Source organism: Nothobranchius furzeri, chromosome 1, assembly GCF_043380555.1.
Source record: "Nothobranchius furzeri strain GRZ-AD chromosome 1, NfurGRZ-RIMD1, whole genome shotgun sequence".
Classification (NCBI taxonomy): Eukaryota; Metazoa; Chordata; class Actinopteri; order Cyprinodontiformes; family Nothobranchiidae; genus Nothobranchius; species Nothobranchius furzeri.
Window position 1 is genome coordinate 89,183,011 of NC_091741.1, and position 24,148 is coordinate 89,207,158.

At 42.0% G+C, this 24,148-nt stretch overlaps 1 protein-coding gene across 4 annotated transcripts in view; it reads right to left on the bottom strand.

Annotated features, from left to right (window-relative positions):
* The window catches only part of mid2 (midline 2), a 296,983-nt gene that overhangs the window by 100,930 nt on the left and 171,905 nt on the right, over positions 1 to 24,148 (bottom strand). For all 4 annotated transcript variants that reach the window (XM_054739119.2, XM_015946679.3, XM_015946671.3 and 1 more), the window contains exon 2: positions 19,097 to 19,962. In XM_054739119.2, coding sequence (XP_054595094.2) covers positions 19,097 to 19,906 — 810 coding nt within the window. In that variant the 5' untranslated portion in view covers positions 19,907 to 19,962. The remainder of the gene's footprint in view (positions 1 to 19,096; positions 19,963 to 24,148) is intronic.

The window sequence follows — 24,148 nt, forward strand, 5'->3', positions numbered from 1 at the left end:
AGAGATGCATCTGGGATGATATTTTGCATCTGTGAAAGTGGCAGAAAAGATTTGGAATTTTCGACCTCTCGCCTCTGATTGGTTAAAGCAAAACGACTCTACTACTGACTTAAGCCGGGCGTACACTGTGCGACTTTTTCACTCGCAGCGTTCAGCTTCAGCTCAAACAGTACGACTTCCTCGCAGAGCAGATCTCATGAGTCATGTGCTCACACTGTACGACCCAGTTCTCGAATGCGACCTGACTGCACACACTGTACGTCTGGTAGCAACACGTCGGCCCTAAAAATGTGCTAAAAATAGCAGTTTTTACTCAACACGTCAGACTTTTTTGTCTTGCCTGTTGTCCTTCGGGAGTGCTGCAGGAGGACACACAGGGATTTATGGGGGTTGGATGAGGAAAACGAAATAAAGAAAGTAAATCTGTGTTTTGTGATCAGTTTAATTTGACACGAACACGACAAACACGCTTTCTTGACAATCTTTGTGAGTAAAAAAACGTGTAGAAACAAAAACGAACAGCGTGTGTTATTAGGGAAATAGCGAGCGACCGGCCGGCGTTGATGCAGGATTGCGCGCGCATGCGCCGTGAGCGGTTCTGATACTTTTTGGATCGTAGCTGCTCGCAGCTGCTCGCAGCGCCGCTTCAACAGTGCGATACCCTCACGAGGGACGAGCGAAATATTAAACACACCAGAAGTCCCTGCGACCTCACGACTGCTGATCGGCGGCTGGTCATGTGGTGTTAATCGCCTCTCGTAACCCCCTGTACACTACACGACCGCTCGGCGCAAAACTCGCCCCGATGTCGTGGCTTCTCGCACGACTGGAAAATCGGCTCAAAAAAGTGAAAAAGTCGCACAGTGTACGCCCGGGCTTTAGTTGTCTTTGCAATGTGATGTTTTATCTTCGCAAATAAAAGAAGCCTGGATGAGTTCTGCTGTGACGTAGAGTTGCTAATGCTAACAGTTAGCTTCTACTAGCCGAGCTGTTCTCTGCTGTTTCCTGCTCACTAAAAACAACAACCCTAACCCTTCCCCATTGCAAGTCAAGATGGTTGTTGAGTCCAAGAATATTAAGTGACAGTGTGAAGTAAATATGTCAGGCTGTTCTGATCCAAGCATTTGTCCGTCTATTTTCCATCGACGGCTAATGCAGGAAACGGGGTCGAAGACTATGCTCACATTCAGCCTGCATGTTAAACACTCAGATTGACTGTAAACAATGGTTTCTGACTGAGTGAACTTGCTCTTTAATGCCAGAAGTGGTTTGATGCAATTTTGTGACAACAGTCTATAAGGAGTTACATAAATGTGTAATAATATTTGTGAAAATATAGTGTATTGTGATAAATTCCCAAAAAATTCTATTTAGTGGTGGGTGGTAAAGCCACAGTAGAGATGTTTCAATGATAATATTTATGACAATATGGCAAAGACCAAAGACTTCATCCATGACTGCAGCACGTATCTTTTATTTGAGCTATAGTACATGGTGATAGCGTGAATCTACTACTATAAGCCTCTGAACTAGATACATAATAGAATACTGTACACATTAGGGGATGAAGGCTTTTATATCACAATTTGACACTATTTAAAATCTCACACAATTAAACTTTTTGATACTATTGTAACCGGTTGCTATCGGCATTGTGCTGGTTATGAGGAATTCAGACACAAGGTCATACTTTGAAGGAATGTCCCTTATTTATTTCTGGACATAAGGCAAAAAAGAAGAATGGGTTACACTACATCTTGGAAGGTATGATATGACATTAGGTACGTTTACGTTATGCGATTCAAATCTTGGTCGATTGGAAATCCCAACTCTCTGTTTGTATGGACACAGACCGAAAGATCCAATCATGCCATGGGCATTCAGTCAGATTAAATATGTTGAGCATGTGCATAGTTGTCTTGCCTGGAAAAAAAATTTGTAAACAAACATCATCTTGTCCGCACGTCTTTCCCCTTGCTTTTTATTTTCTAATTCTCTAACTTTGCCCGTTAACTTACCTTTTTTCCTCCCTCATGGACCTTCTTTGCATTGTTACCTGTATGCTTTTGTTTTTACTGATCGCTTTAACTAAGCTAAAGGCTCAGCGGTGCGTAACGCTACCGCTCCTCCACCACAGGAGAGGAGAGCAGGATAACGTAGTAATGATCACCCACTCACACCGTCCACCAGCTCCTCAGACTTGTCCTGAGCGTCTGCAAAGGCAGAAAGATGTCACGCTGAAGTTTTACATGTGCACAGTGGGCATTATTTTATTCCAAAAATCCGAATGGATATCTACATGAACGTCAATAGTAATGATGATCGGACAAACCCCCCGCAATCGGAGTGGAATTGCATTCCGATCGAGCCGTATCAGATCAGAATATTCCGACTGACGTGTTTACATGAAGCATTTTTGATCTGATAGGGCGTTCCGATTACTTGCGCCCATGTAAACATAGCTACTGTCCTTATTACAAATTTTACTTTAGCGCATATGAACCAACCTTAGTATTAAGCACCTAATCAAAGATTAAACTCATCAGGATAAGAAATTCCCCGGTTTCGTGCTACAATGACCCTTTAACTCAAAAATGACTCTAGTGTGGAAGATGATTTATTAGGTGAGTGAACATGATATGATGCAGACATTTTACATTTCTTGGCAACTAATGCTGACATTTCTACCACAATAAAGCATCAATAAAGATTAACGTTCTATTAGTTGTCACACACACTGGTGTGTGGTGAAATTGGTTCTCCACATTAGACCCCTTCCCTGGGGCAGCGGTGAGCAGCAGACACGGCTGAGCTCAAGAACCATGTGGTGGTTTAATAAGAACGTAATAATAAAATAAAAACCAACAACAAAGAAAAGCACAGATTAGTAGTCATAGTCAAAACCATCCAGTGAAATTCCAAAACACAACCTAGTTTCTACAATGCGACAACAGAGTTGATTCAGTGCTTAAAACCATTATGAAACTGGGAACATTGTTCACTCAGTGCACCTCAGGGAATATCAATCAATGTGCTATTTAAAGTTTGGGAATGAATTAGATGTCTGTTGTTCTAATAAGGGTGCGAACGTGCTGTTGGCCTCATACCGGAGTCATTAGTTTAAACTAAGCATCTTCCCAACAGCGACAAACTGTTCCTGCCTGGCAGCCTCACAACAGCACACAGAATTCATCACGCAGACACAACACACAAGGAGGAAGTGTGTGTACAAGCACCAAACCAAGAAAAAAAAAAACACAGACAGTGACTCAAGGTCCCGTTTTGTGTATACGTGTGTTGACAAAAATACCACGCTTAAACGCGTGGGTGTGTATTAGCAAGCTGGTTCCGAAACTGGGCATTGAGATTCCAGATTCAGTACAAATATTCCTGTTATGATTTGTTGTCCTGTTCATTGCTCCCGATTTACAAACAAAACAGCCTCAGGGGAACTGACGCCCATTTGACTTTGACTACTGAGCGAGGTCTTGGTAAACAACATCAAACCTTCAGAAATGTCTAAAATCAACTTAAAACAAAAAGATTTATTTTACAGACCATATTGTTTTCTAATAACATTCTTAAACATCTCGCATCATCACTTTCCTCAATCGGAGTCCCTGAATTCCCCCCAAGAAATGCGATCTATGTCACAAACTGTTCCAGATTAATTCCAGGAATGCCTTACTCATCACATCCAGAGGGATAATCGCATAGCGCCATATGGAAAGTCGGAATAGAAATGCTTCAGAGTCAAATGGAATAAGATCAGCATGGCTTGGTGACTCCGCAGTCAATAATATTAATAAAAAAAACCTCTTATTTTGATCTGTTGTCACCTCACCACAGTACATGAAATCCAATTGTTTTATGATTTGACAGGTGTTGCAAAATAAAAAAGAAATAAACATGCCTAACTACTGTTTCCACCTAAAGTCTCATTTATTAAAACCGACCCAACTTGCTGAACTATACGCGACTCCTGAGTAAATCCATATACTCTTGTAGCAAAACTCACATAAATCCAAAAGTTGCATTTAGCAGCTTCTTAGTTTAAATGATTTTCTTTGACTGTCAAAAAGTGTTGGAGGCTCAGCAAAGCTTTGCTATGCTGTCAGCTTCTTACAGCTTTACCCTAAAATACGCACAAGCCTTCAAGAGATGCAATTCTAATTTTAAGTCTTGTAACTTAAAAAATGCAAATGAATAAGCAGCGAGGTATGACCCAAATGTATGTTTTCAACCATTTAAAGCTGCAATGACGAATTTGGAAAACAAATAATAGAACATTGTTTAGAAGCATGATCAAATGGGTTAAGTTTATTTGTTTTCAGGCCAAAAGTTTGGGCACACCTCATGTGATGTGTTTTCTTTATTTTCATGACTATTTACAATGGGAGATTCTCACTGAAGGCATCAAAACTATGAATGAACACATGTGTAGTTATGTACTTAACCAAAAAAGGTGGACAGCCACCCTTTGCTCTCATTACTGCTTTACACACTCTTGGCCTTCTCTTGATGTGGAAGAGGAAGTCACCTGAAATGGTTTTCCAACAGTCTTGAAGGAGTTTCCAGAGGTGTTTAGCACATGTTGGTCATGAAAATAAAGAAAACACATTGAATGAGAAGGTGTGTACAAAATTGTGGCCAGTACTGTATATTGTGAAGATACAAACAAATGAAAACAATTAATAAAGTGGTTTTCTCGCACTTGTTTAAAGACTTCCATCAATGACATGTTTCAGATGGAAAGCAACAACTGGATCATCTGTTTGTCAGTCTCGCTGAACCACCACACTTCCTTGGGTCCTCCATTCAATTATGCAATCACGTGTTTATCAACAGAACACTGCTGGTGTGATAGGTTCTCCTATCAACAATATCAGAGAAGGAGAAACAGCCGGATGCTACCACTACCACAGTCCCAAAAAGAAAAACACTATTTGAAGTCACAGACAACAAAAGATGTTTAAACCTAGAAAACAGTGTCTGGTGTTTAGTGCCATCTTGTTCCCTCTGGCAATGTGGGTCTCCATTTCTGGCAGAAATCTCAGGGAAGATAGGGGGGTGGGGTGTGTGTGTGTGTGTGTGTGTGTGGGGGGGGGGGGGGGGGGGGGGCTGATCAGTGACCCTGTTTTCATTGAAAACCTAACTTGCTCTGTAGATTTGATTTAACTGAGTTAACATATTACTATCCAGGGTTTTACTTGGGAATGTTTTTTCCATGAGACTGAACTTCGAATCAGGAGGAAATTCACAAACCTATCCATCCATCCATTTTTGGCCACTTATCCAGAGTCAGGTTGTAGGGGCTGCAGCCTAAGCAGAAAGGCCCAGACTTCTCTCTCTCTCTAACCACTTGTGCTCAGACGTCCCTCTCTCTCTAACCACTTGTGCTAACTCTTCTGGGGGAATCCCAAGTTGTTACCTGGCCAGCCAAGATTCATAGTCCCTCCAGTGTGTTCTATGTCTTTCTTTAGGTATACTCCTAGTTGAACGTGTCTGGATAATCTCACCAGGGAGACACCCAGGAGGCATCCTAACTAGATGACTGAGCCATCTCAACTGGTTCCTTTCGATGTGGAGGAGCAGCGGTTCTACTCCGAGCCCCTCCTGGATGACTGAGCTTCGCACACTATCTCTAAGAGAGAGCCCAGCCACCCTGCGGAGAAAACTCATTTCAGCCTCTTGTATCTCGTTCTTTGGTCACTACCCAAAGCTTGTGACCGTAGAGTAGGGTAGGGCTGCTCAATTAATCAAATTTTAATCCCAATTATGATCTGAGTTTTTTAACGATTATAAAAACAAAACAAGCCGATTATTTGCTCCTCCCTCTTGTGCTGCCTTGAGTTGCAAATTAAGCGCTCCTCCCACAGTGTTGCCAACTTAGCGACTTTGATGCTATTTCTAACAGCTTTTCAGACCCCCTTCTTGACTTTTTAAATTGTAAAAATATCTAGCGAACACCTCAGAAACTTCTCTGGTAACCCTTAGCTACTTTCTGGATAACTGTCGTTGACATTTCTTACAGGTTAGCTAAACACTCCGCCTGCGCTCCGGACCGTTCTTCAGGACATTAGGAAAGGGAATGATGTAGTGATGTGTCAGTCGCTAAAGAAACGGCTCTCAGAGCCGGCTCCCTGTTGGATTAACCAGAGTGAGTGACACACACCGTAACTGCGGACTCCTGAGCCGATAAAAACAGCTAAATGTGCGCGTGCTAAACACACGTACAGCTTGCCCATGATTGCTGTGAAACCGGGTTGGGGGGTGCAGCTGTGGTTGGGACAATTATTACATTAACTGATGGACTTGTAAATAAATAGTTTATATATAAGGTAGAAATAAGTTCCTCACACTGATAAATAATAACTAATCTCTCTGAGGACACGGTGCTAGTGCACTCTCCTACAGCACCTTGACATGACTCATTAAATGTTATACAACATTTTATGAACATCAATTTATTTGCATTTATTTGTTATAAATGCCACTGCATAATTCTTGCTGTCAGTATTTGCAAGATATTGGTATTTGGGTCTGTACTGGTTAGACTTAAATGAGTTAAACCAAGGTCAATAGCCCTTGGGTCATAAACTACTGTATGAGCTATAAGTATATTGGTCTTTTTATACTGGGAATCAGGAGTTATTTTAGTGATCATCTTGTTTCTTATTTAATTTTGTCCTAATTGTGCCCTGAGCAATTTTATGATGGAATAAAAACAAATAAAATCAACATAAATGGAAAAATCGTCTTAAATAATCGAGATCTCAGTTTCAGTCACAATAATCGTGATTATTATTTTTGCCATAATCGAGCAGCCCTAGAGTAGGGAAGGAACGTTGGTCGACCGGTGAATCAAGAACTTTGCCTTTCGGCTCAGCTCTCTCTTCACCACGACAGACCAGTTACATTTCTTTATTAGGACAAGTTGAAATTAATATTGTGAGCATAAAGGTTTAAATTTAAATTAGCTATAAGATATTTCTCATACTTTTCACATTTAATACACCACATGCATTTATAATGTATAGCAGGTCTTTTATGAGCATTACAAAGCTGTTGTTTCTAATATTTCAGGCATGCATCTTTAAATTGTTTTTAATATATTTTTATACCCAAGAAGCCTTGATTGGGTGTATTTTATCAAGGACACATTATATTGTTTTGACATTTAATTTTATGACTAAATGGAATGCTTTTTATAGGTATTTTTATGTTTTATTAACTCACTCATTTACTGGACTGCTTTTCCTCAGTAGAGTCACAAGAAGCTGGTGTATATCTCCAGCGTTCATCAGGAGAAAGGCGAGGGACACTCTGGATATGTCTCCAGTTCATCACAGGGACACACAGAGACAAACAACCAGTCACACACTCACTCACTCATATGGAACATTTTATGACCAATTAACCTGATAAGCATATTTTTGGTTGGTGGGAGGAAGCTGGAGTATTAGGATAAGGACCATGTACGGAGAACCTGCTAACACCAAGTAAAAACACTGCAACTGGGATTTGACCCTGTGACCTTTGTCAGTGAAGTACAGTGCTAATAGCTGCACAACCTGGTCTCTGAGGTTCTGCATCTACACCAGAGCCCTTGACTTGTTGGTTAAATGAAATTTAGTCCAGTGCTACTTGTTTTGTTGGATCTTACGGCTGCGTTCGACACTGTGGACCATGACGTCTTACTCCATCGCTTGGAGTATTACGTGGGAATATCTGGTCAGGCCTTAGGCTGGTTCAGGTCTTTTTTGTATTATAGGACAGTAAGTGTAAGGATGGGTGGGATCTCTTCAGGATTCACACACCAACGGTGGGGGGTCCCACAGGGTTCAATATAAGGACCACTGTTGTTTTTGATTTACAATTTGCCACTGGGGGACATTATGACGAAGTATGGAATTCAATTTCATATGCACGCTGATGATTGTCAACTTTATTATATCCTTGGATTATATCAGAAACGGTCCCATTATGAACTTAATGCACTGTCTGGCTGAAGTCCTAGCTGACAGACAATTTCTTATGCCTGAATGAAAGCAAGACGGAGGCAGTGTCGTTTGGGTCTAATAGTCATTTAGAACAATCCAAAGTGGATTTGGGTGTCTTTTCACCGGAGCAAACAGGACAGAGAGGCAGAAAGTCTGAGGCAAGCAGTTAGGATGGATGACTTTAAATTAATTATGGAAGTTGAGAAACACAAGGAGCTGTACGACCCCCGAAAAACATGATTATTTACGCACCCTTTTCAGAAGAAACTGCTAGGATACAGCTGCAGAATTGGAGCGGGTTCCAAGAGATTCAACCTGCAGAAACAACTCATACCATAGGTCCACACACACACACACACACACACACACACACACACACACACACACACACACACACACACACACACACGTACACACACGCACGCGCGCGCACACACACACACACACACACGCGCGCGTGCACACACACACACACACACACACACGCGCACACACATGCACTCGCACACACACACACACACACACACACACACGCGCACACACGTACACACGCACGCACGTACAAACACTCAAACGTAGAGGAAAAGAGCTGAGAAAAGGCAGAGAGGAAATGGAGGACACCAAGTGTTTAAAAGAAAAACCACAGCTGAGACGAGGCGCGCCTCGACTGGGGCGCGTCTGATCTGAACTGGGGAGCGGCGAGCAGCGGCCAAATTTCGTGAGTGATTCGCTTCTCGGCGCTTCCACGGCCGGTATGTCCCCGGCTTTACAGCGTATAAAGTTATAGGGTCCAGTAATGCTTGGATATTTTTTCTGCATGCATAAGTAAGTATAAGAAAGTCTGGATTTACTTTCTTCCCCTCATATCTGACTAAATTTAAAGTGATGTTGCCATGATATACTCGTATTAGTGCATGCATGATGCATTGACCAGACCTGCTTGTGTGCATACAGAAGAACACACACTGGTGTCAGCCTCCTGATGTGCACGCTACAGCATGTAGGCAGAGAAATAGTGCCACTAAAAGCTTTCCTTTGCATCTTGGTCCTCAAACTGTTCTCCAGATAAAGCTGTGATTTCTAATGGTTGCATACACCCAGCCTCCAGTCATTCCTCACATGTTCAAAATTATATCATCTGCTCCAACACACACCCACATGGGCTCACGGGTGCACTCGTACACCTGTAACTACCGCTCCAGGGCACGCATATTTGGAGACATCACATAAGCTTGTGCACACAAACTCACCAAAGGGGTTTGTTTTCTGCCAGCTACATGCTGCCATGATGTGTGTGTGTTTGTGTGTGAGGGTGGGTGGCTGAGGGCAGAAAGGAGTGGTGGTTAAACAAGGCAGACTGGCCGGGGGCCAAATGAGGCAGAGACAGAAATGGAGTGACAGAAAGCAGGTGGGCAGGATGATGGTTGTCTGCCTGTATGCAAAAAAGTGAGAAAGTGGGGAAATGATGATGGATGCAGAATAAATCTACATGTAACAGAAAAGTAAAATAAGATCAGTGCAGTTATGAGGAATAAAAAGTAAGGAATGAAGCCACTGAGGTGCGGCGCTGTCACAAACCTGTGTGCAGTCAAATCAGGTTAGCTTTCACCTAAAGATACTGGTAAATTGCGAATGCTGATGTAATAAAAGGTGTATGAATCTCCACGTGTGCCTTTGCTCCTGCGCATAAGCTTGCCTCAGGGTTTAGGAAAGCAAAATGAGTGTAAATACAGCAGAAGTGGAGTCAGCAGCAGCTACAGGCAGCGGCCACTGCAGTGAAAAAAATGTAGTTGGTGCCTCAAGGAGCTTAGATGGGGAATAAAATACAATTGTGTGTGTGTGTGTGTGTGTGTGTGTGTGTGTGTGTGTGTGTGTGTGTGTGTGTGTGTGTGTGTTTGTGTGTGTGTGTGTGAACAAAACATTAGAAATAAAGAAGCAAAGCTGGAGGCAGTGAAGAAAATGAACAGAGAAACTGAGACGGGTGGAGAAGAGAGGGTGAGGCTGCTGGAAGTATGCTGTGACTCGTCTTTTTCTTAATCCAATAATCACTTAGAAATGTTTTGCAATTTTACCCCTTCATTCTTCACAGGCATCTACATTACATACAAGCACCAGACGATAAAACCTCAGAGACTCACACCACAAAGTCCCATCCCTCTACATGGGGACGGCTGAGGATCCCAAGTCTTAAAGTTTATCTGCCATTCCGAATGTCAGCTCTGTCAGAAGCTTTTCCACCATGTCAGCTCGTTAGCACTTGATGCCAAAGCACACACACACACTAAAAGCCCTCGACAGCCTAAGAGCCAGTAAAGTAAGAGCCAGCACTTCAGCTGAGAAGAGGATGAAAACTTAAGCTTTTCATGTGATTCTTTTATCAGCACTCCACCATTTCCTCCCATACTTAGCATTTTTGTCATTTACTGCCATCCAACCTCTGGATTAACACCAGGTTAGATGAACACATCTGGTTGGATGTGATATTCAAGAGGACAAACTGAAATGCAGTACAGTCTTACTGTAATTTGTCATGTCATAGTATTTGCATTTATAGAAAATAAATCACTGACTTAAATATTCAACTCTGCAAGTCACAGCTGGTAAATATTTCACCTGCAGCATGAAACAAGTTCACACTTTTGCTTCTCGATTTTGTGCACGTCTCCAAAAGGGAACAGTAGGCTAGTCTCAAAATTCCTCTAAATTACATTTTAATGAGTCCACTTGTAAAGCAGCGGTGATGAGATATTCTCTTTTACAACATAATGCAGCTTTAATAAGGGTGAGTTTACTGAATCTGGTTATGAGAACACCCTAGAAAAACCATAGAAGTTATTTAAGCTGCTCTCTCTTGAACGGATCAAAGAGAAATATAAAATCTTGAGGTTTTTAATATATATATTTAAGTGATACATTTCCAAGTTTTAGAGTAAAAAGCTCTGCTTAGCAGCTGTCTGTGGTAATAAATCCTTACAGACGGAGCCGTGACACATTGACATTTTTCCTCCTGGAATATTCCTTTTTGGCCAAGGGATGCTTACCTTTTATATTAATATGATTAAAATCACAGTGACAGCATTGCTGCAAGCATTCTCAACAGGGGAGATTAAGTGAAGAGTGACGGTGAAGTCAAAGGTTAGAAAATCAAGAGGGTCAAAAAGGCAACTTAATACAAAGATATTGACTGATATCAACCAGCTTGTAAAGCTTAAGCCGGGCATACACTGTGCGACTTTTTCACTCGTAGCACTCAACTTCAGCTCAAACTGTACGACTTCCTCGCAGGGCAGATCTCACGAGTCATGTGCTCACACTGTACGTCTGGTAGCAACACGTCTGACCTAAAAATATGCTAAAAATAGCAGTTTTTACACAACACGTCAGACTTTTTTTGTGTTGTTTTACCTCTTGTCCTTCGGGAGTGCTGCAGGAGTACACACAGGGATTTATGGGGGTTGAATGAGGAAAACAAAATAAAGAAAGTAAATCTGTGTTTTGTGATCGGTTTAATTTGACATGAACATGACGAACACGTTTTCTTGACAATCCTTGTCATTGTGTGTAAAAGACGTGTAGACATAAAAACGAACAACGTGTGTTATTGTTATTAGGGAAATAGCGGGTGAGCGGTGTTGACGCATGATTGCGCATATGCCGTGAGCGGTTCTGTTACTTTTTGGGTTGCAGCCGCTCGCTGCGCTGCTTCAACCCTCACGAGGAACGAGCAAAATATCAAACACTCCAGAAGTCCATACGAGCTCACGATTGCTGATCGGTAGCTGGTCACGTGGTGTTAATCGTGTGGCAAGGTGGATAAACGAGGGCCCGGGCGAGATTTGATCCCCAGACTCCCGGGTGAGAGTCATACGCTCTAACCAGTCAGCCAAAGGGACATCCCCTTGGCCAAGTAGCCAGGGCGCATGATCAGTCGGGACATTGTGACAGGACGCTCACAATCGCCTCTCGTAACCCCCTGTATACTACACGACGCTCAGCGCAAAACTCGCCCCGATCTTGTGGATTCTCGCAGGAGTGGAAAATCGGCTCAAAACAGTGAAAAAGTCGCACAGTGTATGCCCGGCTTTAGAGATGCAGCCACTCTTTAGCTTGCAAGACTGGTGGTGTATGTGGAAATGGATCAGTGTAGAAATAACAGTGAATGTTAGCATAACTGTTGTTGTTTTTGTTCTTACCTGTGACTTTGCAGCAATGTATCTGTATTATTTCCATTTAGAAGACCCTGTGGTCGAAATGTGAGCTATTTCTGTTTTGTTCGTGAATGCAAAATGTCTGAACAGGCAATACAAAAACATGTTATAATAATCAATTAAAGCTGGAATAGCAAATTTGGAAATCAAATTAGCTTAAACCATTTTGTCACTACTCTTTACAACATTCTAACATAGTATAACTATACATATATTGTGGAGATGGAAAAAAGTTAAAGCGATTCTCTCACATTTGTCTATGTTAGGGCTGAAGCGAAACTTCGAATGATTCAAATGGTGATTGGAAGCTTCATTAAATGTGCACACAACTGTCTGAGCACCTTTTACAGGTACACAATATGATAATCTAGGTGCTGTGGACGAAAACGGAGATACCAGCAAAGACACAAACCATTTTTAAAAGGCAGAAATGCTCCAGAGTTTAGGATCAAGACTGAAACTATGAGCAGATTTACTAATGCTAAGCTATCGCGCAGCACGCTCACAATCAAGTGGAGTTCAGAAAAAAACATGATAGTTGTGAATAACTGAACTCTACAAACAGAAAAAAAAAGCCCTACCATCCCGTTTATTTGTGGATGTCTGCAGCCATGTGGGGCAGAGCCTCTGCAGCTATGGAGTCCAGGTTGTTGCTGCCAGTCTGCTCCACAAACCACAGCAGGAATATAGTAAGCCGTTATAGCATGTAATTCACAAACACTTCTATATTTGAATACAATTTAAACTGGATTATGTTGTCAATCCATACATAATACATCAGATATGCCACAATTACATTGTTACTAGTAGAAATTAATAGATATTAGCATTTCCAGTAGCTTACTGCTGAACACATTAATGAAATAATTCTACTGATCATACAGGCCAAACATTTGGACACACCTTCTCATTCAATGTGTTGTCTTTATTTTCATGACCATTTACATGATAGATTCTCACTGGAGGCATGAAAACTATGAATGAACACATGTGGAGTTATGTACTTAACCAAAAAAGGTTAAATAACTGAAAACATGTTTTATTTTCTATAATCTTCAAAATAACCACCAATTGCTCTGATTACTGCTTTTCACATTCTTGGCATTCTCTTGATGAGCTTCAAGAGAAATGGTTTTCCAACAGTCTCGAAGGAGTTCACAGAGGTGTTTAGCACTTTTTGGCCCCTTTGGAAATGGTCATGAAAATAAAGAAAACACATTGAATGAGAAGGTGTGTCCAAACCTTTGACCTGTACGGTATGTGGATATATTTAGATATAATATTTAGAGCATGAGCGATATTATTACAAACCTTAACATGAGGTTGTGTAATCTTATTTTTGTATCAAGGTTATGTAACCTTTGTTACTGATGATTATGTGAAGTTTCAAAGATGCAATGCAGACCAGGAAGTTAAAAGATGACTGATGCATCTGGGGTAATGGCTGCACATCTTTATCAGATTTCTTAAAGCAATGCTGCTTAACACAACATGTGTGTGTGTGTGTGTGTGTGTGTGTGTGTGTGTGTGTGTGTGTGTGTGTGTGTGTGTGTGTGTGTGTGTGTGTGTGTGTGTGTGTGTGTGTGTTCATGTACTTACTACATACTGAGGACTAGAGGTGCTGAAAAAAATCGATTCAAGTCAGAATTGGGATTCTTATTTATAAAGATTCAGAATCGATTCACAAAGGTTCAGAATCAATTCCAAGAACTCAAATATTTGGCATGTTACAGGTTTGAGATGGACATTTTTGATTTTGTTAGGAGAGTCAGTACTCCGTTTACTTTTGTGGTCCCATAAATTGAGATGATTGATGTTTGAATCTGCTCATAAGAGGGCACTTGAATGTATTTTTTTTTCCATACTCAGAGATTTGAGATATTCTCATATTTATTTTCTACGTTGATAAATGATTACTCAGGATTACTCATGTAACTTGTTTCTACCATCGACGTAAATATACTGGACAATTCATTTCCATAGGCTCCAATATCACGTTTTTGAGGCCAAATGGGAAGTGGCCACCACCGCCATTTTGACCGTGTCACAGGTTCCGTCAAGCCCAGACAATTCCACAAAAGGGAAGAGAGGAGGAGCTGAGGGTGTGGCTGTAAGGCTGGGATCGACTGACGACACCCGGTCGAACTAGCTACAAGCTAACTTGAAGCTAACCCAAAGCTAACACGGAGGTGGGAGCTAAGATAACCGAGGCAGCAACCTAGCTACAGCCGGAGTTAACTGTGCACAACACCAGAGCTTCTGAGTCAGAGATACGCCAGGCTGACCGCTGGGTAAAACCGGGTGGAACACAGAGGTCTCGGAGACCACCACAAGCCGGCAGCCGCACAGCAGACAAGCGCCGCTGTGATCTGAGATGTGCAGAGCTGCGGCTGGGGAGAACCTGGTGGAAAGGTTTCCATCCCAGAGCTCCACAAGCCAGCAGCCCGCGCGGCGCAACAAACAGAAGCCGCGATCAGACAGAGATGCGCCGAGCTGCGGGGAGGGGAGAACCGGGTGGAAAACATCGGTCTCCCGAGAGCTCCACAAGCCGATAGTCGGAACCCAGCTCCACCAACATGTTATATTTCAACCCATTTTCTAAAGTGCAGCATTATGTTAAATGCACTGGGTTTTACCCTATTACATTTAAATTTCATGGTTAAACAGTACATGTTAAAATCTAAGCTCAGCTCGGCAGTGACCTAAAATACATAAATATAATTTTACTTACAGAAAAAAATGAAGTGGAGACTCCTTGGATGCTCTATTAGTGCAATTAATGCCACAGCAAGTCATTTTGTCCAACAATTGCACAAAAAATATCCAAACAAGTATACACAAACACAGAGACTCAAAATCCCGGAACAGTTTCCAAGCCAGGCCGAGGCTCTACTGAGGCCTTTCCACGGAGCTAGCTCTGTGGTCACGTGGGTCTGATGCTCATTAATTATACAGAATTTTAGGCTTTTAATATACTTAACCAGAAGAGTGAGAAAAAAATTCACCCCCTCAGAGTTGTCATGAGTGTAAACTAGATCATTTAAACAAAAAACATGTTTTGGTACCAGGCTGTAAACATGTTTATTTCTGCTGTGAAATTGGTATTTTTAACATGGGAGTCAATGAGGATTTGCTCGCTTCTGACACCAGCCCCCAGCGGATGAGGGTGGAACTGCAATTTTTGGTACTTCCGGGATGGCCTCAATTTTTGAGCTGCATTGTGGGGGTTTGGTTTTTACACATACTTGAAAAGTATTTGACCGTATTACTTTCACAGCTACTGTTAGGTAACTTCAGATTTGTTATATTTTACAAGGTAAGCAAAAATAAATGTTGCCTTTTGGTCAAAAGATTGCTTCTATTTACAGTTTTAGAATCACTTTATTTTACATTGTAAATTTGCATTTTTGGAGCATGACCAGTTTAAAGTCAAATAAAAATGTCCCATAGCTTTAACTAACTTGTACAACAAAGTAGTTAATCCTGGAGCTGACACTCTTTGTTAATACCGATTGTGAATCAATTTAAACTGAGAATCAAGAATCGATTCTGAATCGAATCGGCAGCCCAAGAATTGGAATTAAATGAAATCGTGACTTGCTCTAAGATTCACATCCCTAATGAGGACCATTTAGACAATTTTCTTTATGAAGTGAGCACATTTTATTGTTCACTTTTTATTTAGGAACTTACCAGTTGGTTATAGAGCTATGGTGTGAATGAAGTTTTAGTTAAGGTTAGGGTTAGGAATGATTAGCTTTGGTTATGGTTAGGGTTAGAGCAGGGGTGTCAAACTCAAATTCACACGGGGCCGAAATGAAAATCTGGGACGAAGTCGCGGGCCAAACTTATTATTTTTTGAAAAAGTGACAGCAAATTTGCTCATTTTCTTTATCAACATATATGCAATTTTGAACCTTTTAATTTGGAAACAAACTTATTTTTGCATTAACACTGAATGTGGAATAACCAAATTGCACACGAGCAAGTCAGTTTTAAGTAAAACGCATCAGTGGTATTCATTACTTGTGGTATATTCAGCATTTTTTAAATCTATTCAGGATTTATGTTTCTTGTTGTTTATTCATTTTTCTTTTTTTTCCTCCTGTAATAAGTGTCATCGCTGCTGTGACATCTAGCTTTCCCCACTGAGGAACAATAAAGGGATTTTCTATTCTATTCATCTATCTGCAGCCTTTCCACTTCCTGTTTACTGTAGGTTAAATCTTTTTTCATGGGCTAACAACAAAATAAAAATATCATTTTATCTTAAATGAAAATGCAACATCTCACCTGTTAACTTTCATGTTTTGGAGCAGAAAAAGAGCATAAAACCAAAATATTTAAAGCTCAGTTTGTTCCACTGGTTTACTGTGATGCTCACCTGTTCCAACCAGATACCTGCATCATGATCTGAGCTGAGGAGGAGACTCCAGTTGTTTTGTTCATCTTCATCATAATAATGACAACATTAGATGTCAACAGGTGCTCACATAGGTTTGAGCTGCTGAACATGGAGAGCGTCTGAGCAGCTTGACCACGTTGTTGTGTGTCGGAGAGGAAAAGTAAAAACTACAGCAGCCACAGAGTCATGCTGATTTGAGCATGTCACTGTTCGCCGGAGTTATATCAGCTCTGTCTGGAAGTTAGTTGGAAAACTTTCTCTTTCAGTCGTGAACACATTACTGAGTGGTTAAAATCTCCGTTTCTGGGCTTCAACGTCGCCAAATAGCCGAGTAAACTCTGCGCTGAGTGAGAGGAGTGTTTAGTTTGTCGAAGACTGGCAGCAGACGCTGGAAAAAACACAAAGGAGGGGGCTCTTTGGCTCTGCGTTAACACCGCAAAGCATCATGGGAGTTGTTGTCTTTGCGGTAAAATCGGCCAGCGGGTCAGTTTTAATATATATATATTTTTATATTTATCTCGCAGGCCACATAAGGCCTTGTGCCTGACACATGTGGATTAGAGTATGGGTTAGGCATAGTGGAGTCACAAAAAGGAATGGAAGTCAATGGAGGGTCCTCGCTATGATAGAAAGACAGGTGTGTGTGTGTGTGTGTGTGTGTGTGTAATGCAGGTAAGGCAGTATATTCATAAATGTTTTAATACATTTTAGACAGAAAGAATAAAAGTAGGAAGGACAGATTTAGAATAGAAATATGTGGAAAGAAGATTTAAATGAGCTGGTGGGTTAACTAGAGCTTGGAATTAGGTTGTTCTAAATTTGGGGCCGACTCAAAGTCAGAAAAGTTCAAAGCCTCGGTGGATGATGTTCAAAAGAACCACAGCCAGCCAACACATTGGGGGAGGAAACGAGAGATCCGCAAACAACTCACAGTGCAGCTCTCCCACGGCCCGAGGAGAGCACGACAGCTAACACCAGTGAAAACAAACCCGTCGCCCACGTGGGTGCAGTCAGTGAAAGGTGTTGAGCAGGATTTCTGCTGACACGCTGACGCTAAACTGAAGGCGACAGCCAGAGTTTTGGCAGTGCAAATCATCAATAATACATAAAGCATTACTGCATTTTTTAACTAAAAAGAAAAGGAAGCTGTTGTAAACATCGCAGCTGCTGTGCTCACTTCAGAGATGAAATGAGATGTGTTTTTGATGCTAACCAACCTCCTCATTTCACTGTGGGGCAGCACAGAGATCTAATGTGAGATCAAAAATATAAAGAAAACATCTGTTTTTCATCGTAAACCACACAGAGAAAACATCTGTCCATAGCTTTATGTAAAATACACAATCCTGAAAAAATCTCTAATTAAACACAATATCTAATCAGTCTGGAAACCATTAATCCCAGAAAACAGTGACGATTATGAAGATTATTTTAAAGAAGCATTTCTTTATTAAATTACAGAATGCCAAAAAGGTTCATGGGTTGCTTTTTACTATTTAAACTAAAAGAAAAACACCTGATCCAGCATGTCAACACTAAAAATCAGCATCCGAGTAAAAAACACAATGATGCATCTTTTACTACTTTTAGGATTGGTTTTATTTCTGTCTAATAACATATCAACCCTGTGAAGAAGAACACCATTTTCCTCTAGTGAAGACTGGTTTTGAGGTCATTCTGTGTGAATGCTGATCAATCCACTGGCTGAGCTCCACAAATCATGAGAAATCACTCTATAGAAAAAAAAATGCACTAAGGCTTTGAGCAGTTTACTACAGTCCATACAGGATAACATATGTTAATCTGCGTTAATCCCAATATTTGCTCTAAATATCTTTCAGTACAATGCCTCACTAGATACCCAGTGAGAATACTGCCGTGTATTTTGTGACTTTCTCTGAAAATACAGGTTTGAATATAGATTAGATCACGCTAAAACATTTTAAAACGTGCTCCTACAAGAAAAAAAAACACCAACGAATATAATTTCAAACTAAAACTTGATGGGTTCCAGCTCGCCTATCCAGGCCTTTAGAGGTAGAATTAGCACTAGATTGTTGTTTTTCACCCTGATTCAGCATTCCCGGTCTTTACTCGGAGCCTCTGAAAGCTCAGTGGCCACAGGGAATGCCAGCTCAACCACTATTATGATGACAACCCTCTGTACTGGTCCGCCTTTCTCGCTGCCCTTCTCAACATTAAACAGTTTCAAGTCTTCCTAAACTAAACCTACAAACACAATGCAACCTTTCCTCTTGTTGATGGTGAAAGTTAAGAGCTGACAGGCAGACTCCTAATGTAGAAATGTAGGTGCACAGTTTACAAAGAACCAATACGACCTATCTCTTTATCGCTATAAAGCTTTGCTTTTAGGAATCTAACTGGTACACTCCACTGAAACAGGAGTCAGAAATGAAAATGAGACAGTCCTGCTGATTATCTTGTCACACGCTTTGTAAACAGAATATTAATGGACTGACCTTGAGCTTGTCAAAGCGCTCGGTAAGCGAGGACACCTGGTGCTCCCTGTGGCGGCCCACCAACTTGCAGAGGGCACAGATCAGCTGATCGTCCACCAGGCAGTACATGTTGACCTTCTCATTTTCGTGCTCCAGACAGGTCAGACCGCGGATGTGGGTGTCTGGCACAGGCTCCACCAGACGATGGCTGGTGAAGGGCTTCTTGTTGGGGTGCGTTGCACGCAGGCATCTGTCGCAGTACGACACCTCACATGTGACACACGTCTTGACAGCCTCGCGTGGTGGATCCTGTTCACAGAACTGGCAGCTAATTCGCAGATCCATCTTTGCCACGACAGCTGGGCTGTGGTTAGCGTTGTTGTGGTTGGTGTGATTGGCGTGCGAGTGGGAGTGGCTGGAAGTGGCCGGGCTGCCACGTGCACTTCCTCCACCAGTCCCCCCGCCACCAATCGTTCCAGCTATTGTGCCGCTAATGGTGGCCGTGTACGGCCGCTGCGTCTGCAGGCGCCGACTCTCCGTGGGGGAGTTGGGGCTGCTAATGGAGGCCTTTTGGAAGCGGTCAATGATGTTTTGCAACGTCACATTGCGCTTCAGGCCCTCCAGGCCGCGTTGATTCAGCGTGATGACGTAACGACAGGTGGGACACTGAAAGGCGGAGATGGACTCGAGGGGCTTGCTGGTGGAGCAGTGAGACACCAGGATTCGGTGGGCGCAGTTAAAACAGAGGCTGTGGGCGCAAGGCAAGAGCAAAGGATCTTCAAATAACTCCAGGCAGATCGGGCAAGTCAGCTCTGACTCCAGTGTTTCCATCTTCAGTTAAACCAGTCTAAAGGTGACATCAAATCCCACAGAAGCTGGCCAATTACCTGCATGGAAACAAGAAAAGGCAGACAGTTACAATCAAACCTGCCCCAGCTTGGTCTTCAGCCGTTCCCTGAAATCAGCAGGAACTTTAAACAACGCATCATTTTGCTATTTCTGATTTCTCAGCTGTGAGACGCGGGCTGCAGGTAAATGAGCTGCAGGTTTGGCAGAAACGCCAGACTTAGCTGTTTTTCTGTAACATGTGAGCTTGTTCAGCATGCTGGACAGAGGGACTGGCTCGTTTGTTTAGGCCTTCGCCACGTGATTCTTCTTGCTATGAAAAGAAATGACTGAACCAACAGGGAAGAAAAGGATAAAGGGTGGCTGAATGTTAGGAGAGAAATCGATCATCTGAGCGAAATAGCAGAGAGAAGGAGACAGACATCCAGCAGCAGGAGGGACATAAAATCTTGTAGAGAATAACCTTTGCCTTCTTACAATTTCCTGATTTTTAAACTTACATCTTTTATGGAACATCAGCTTGGCATACTGAGCTATAAACACTTAAACGAAGTGAGATTTAAACTTTCAAAACAGAAATTTTAAGCAGGGCAGTGAATACCAGACCTCAGCTAAACAAGAAAATTGATTCCATGTCCTCGCTCGCTCTCACTCTCCGAGAGCTACAAATCTCAGCGCCTCGTAGCCTGCATACCAAGCTGCCTAGCCATTGAGGTGGCCTTAAAAATCATGTGAAACCACTGAGAATTTGCTTCCTCTATCACTGCACCCTTCTGGTTCCAGGACTTAGGTTAGCAGCTTGTAGGGCCTCGCCATCCTTTCAAAGAAACCAAGCAGAAGCTGCACCAATAAACTGACTAATGATGATCCTCATCTGCCTTCATCAGTTTACTAATCAGCTGCTTTTAGATTTACAAACACAACATCCAGATTAGAATAGGTGATGGGGAAAATATACTAGTTTTTACTTTGAATTCAATTTTCTGCAATATGTTGCATCTAATATTTTCTGCCCAAAAGTGTTGGGAGAATTCAAGGCAGCAGCAACTAGTCTAGCTCAAACTAGCTATATTGTGGTTAGGTCTTATATCTTTTTCTCTAATATTCAGAGATTTCTACAACAGCTCATTTGATCATAACATTCACAAAATAAAAAAAACTTATGGCTTTGTTTACTTGGAAATAGAGGATATTTTTTTTCCATTTAACATGTCCAAAACTGCTTTATTTTTTCCCAAATTCTATCTGATCTGTAAAAAGGTTTTTGGGTTAGTACCGTCAATGAAACACTGAAAAACTAACTGAGCTTTTTCTTTCAGTTTCAGTTTTTTTGTGTCAGTTGATAAAGCAACACAAAACAAATTTTAACACTAATTGCTTCAGTGGTTCTTGAGCCAGAAACTTGAGCAACTTCACACTGGACAGCATTTTGCTGACCAGAAACCAGACGTCACGGTTGTGTGGTTCTGGTAGGAACCCTAGTGGGAGTCCTCTACCTGCTTTCCATCCTTAAAACGACAAGAAGATTTTTACGTTGGCATCATGGTAGAGCTTGGAATTTAAAATAAGAGAATAATATCTTTAGAGATTAAGCAAAAACCTAAAACCAGCGTTAACATCAGTGCGGCCTACACTTGTTTGAGGGAACTGAAGAAAATCGCAGACTGATGGTGACCTGGCTTTGTTGACTTGTAAGTAATAAAGGTTTGTCAGTTTTATTTTTTTTTTTACTTCTTAGTTTAATTAGTGACAGTTCGCTTGTGATAGGGTTTGTTTGTTGTTGCACTAGCTACAGCTGGCTGCAGCAGGGTTGTTTACAACAGTTGTAATTCCACTTCCAACCAGTAGGAGGAAGAAGTGTGAAATATAAGTGTTGCTTTAAAAGAAGAAGGTCTACACATAGACATCATACATGTAGACACCCCCTGGACTTGCACTGCCTATTGGAGCTGGCGTAGCAGCAGTCCGCCATCTTGGATGGGCCCCCATTTGCAGTGCATTTTTTTCTACTAAGGAAGGAGTTTACCCAACTTAAGGAAACACATTGTATTATGCTTTTTGACAAAGTCAGATATATAGTATGGCATGATAATTCAAATATAAATATAATTGAACAAAATAAATTAAAATATAAAATCCCAATAGGTAGGCTAGAAAAGTCTACAGTAATCCCACAATCTCTTTTTAATAGTGGACAACCATAGGCTGCACAAAAAACGGGCACAGTTGCCCACTCAGCGGTGAGTTGGGTGACGATGTTATGCTCTCCAGCACCCAATAGGGAGTCTACGTATTCATGTCTATGGGCCTACGAATAAATAATGTTCAGCAAGTAGCTCAGGAGGTTGAGTGGGTTTCCCAGTTATCTGAAGGCTGCAGGTTCCATCACGGCTCCGGCTCCTTGGGGAAGACACTCAACCCACCTAGCTTGCTGAAAAGGACGTTGACAGTTTGAGTTCCTCCTGACCAGGAAGTGATAGTAAATCTTGTTTTCAAGTGTTCACATCCTTTAGTGGGCAGAACTCGTTTGGCAGAACAACAGTAAGAATTTCCAACCAACAGCTGAAAGTAGGCCTGCATAAAGACACAACCACAGCTCAAAGGCTGAGATTCATTTGCACTAAGTGAAGTCTCCTCCTGCCACATACAAGAACCAACCCCTCGACACGGAGCTGTGTTCAAAGCGAACATGATTTGTGCACCACTTACAGAGCTCAGGAAAGCGACTCATCTGAGGAGAGCGTGCATGCAATTGAGAAGTAACAAAAATTCATTATCTGGAAAAGAAAAGAAAAAACTGCACTGCAAATCATGCAGATGGTTCACAGATAAAAAGCAACAAGGCTTGTGCCAGAGTGTAAATATATGTGTAAGGATGTGAGTTTAGGGAGGGTGTATATATTATTTTCATTAAGCGCAGCACCATGTGCACAATAACCTCCACCAATATTCACCTTGGCCAGCATTTATCAGATGCTTTGAGTGATTGTTATCAAAGAGCCCGGCTCCATTTGGCATAAAGAAAAGAAGGGTTCAGCAGTGTGCTACCCTGAGCCAGCCAGTATGGTTCTGCTTCATTACACCAACAGTAGGGCTAATTTATCTGCCTTTGGTTATCAGATAACTGGCAACCAGAGGTAGATAAACTGAAATATCTAAACATAGTATGCAGAGGACAGTGATGCAGACAAGTAAAGACAGCTTTAACTAAAATCAGTCACCTACATCACAGTTTGTTAACCCTAGCACAAATGAGACATTATTGATCAGAAATAGACCTTTATTTGTTATTATTTTTTCAGTCATTTTTAGTTTTTGCCTGTGTCCCAGACTGTCACTTTCACTGATTTTTACCACTTTCTACAATTTTTCCAGCTTTCTAAATATCTGCATAGAGTTTCTAAAAGATTAATGGAAGTTTGGTTCTCAAATCCCCGTGTTTATTGGTAAATTCCTGTTTGTGGTTTTCATGGACAGAATATTGAGGAATTGTCATGAAGAGTAGGTTGTTTAGTTTAGGGAAGCGCAGGGTCTCATCTTCTCTTTTGCTAACACATGGCCTTCCATATTCACTGGGGTGGTATGCAGTTGTGTGTAAAATGATTGTGTTTGGAGTCGACTCCTCAGTCAGAGGACATGTTTCTAGCTTTGCGGTTGGAAGTAAGTCTTTGCCTCAAGCTGATGAGTTTAACTCTTGTGATGTCTGGATCAGCCTTGGAGAAAATGTGGGGAGGGAACTTGGATTAGAGAAACGGCTCTGTCTGGTGCGGTTCGGATCGCTGGGTTCTGTCGAGCCTCCTCCGGGCTTGGGCACCCTTGGGTCCCGGGCTGCTGAGTTCCGAGCTTGGCCTGCCCTGGAGTGGACGGCTGCGGGCAGGCCTGGAGTCTTGCCATTATTATCTCCTGGGCCTCTGGTGCGGCTGCTGGGTGGCCCACCCGGGCTGATCCTCTGTGCCTCTCGGGAGGGGGGTTATGGCATCTTCGGCGGCAGTCTCTCTGGGGTCCCTGTGCTCCGGGGAAGACCTCTGGGGCTTGGAATACCTCCATCTTCCGCTGGTCTTTGGGGGCAGGTCTTTGGCCTCTCATACTCACTATTAAACACTCCTATAAAAAAAAACTTTACATACAAAAGCATGTGTATGCACACAGGTGATCACATGGTGCTCTCAGAAGTATCGACTCAGGCGTTTTTAATACATAACCTGAAGCTGTGGTTGGCACTAAATG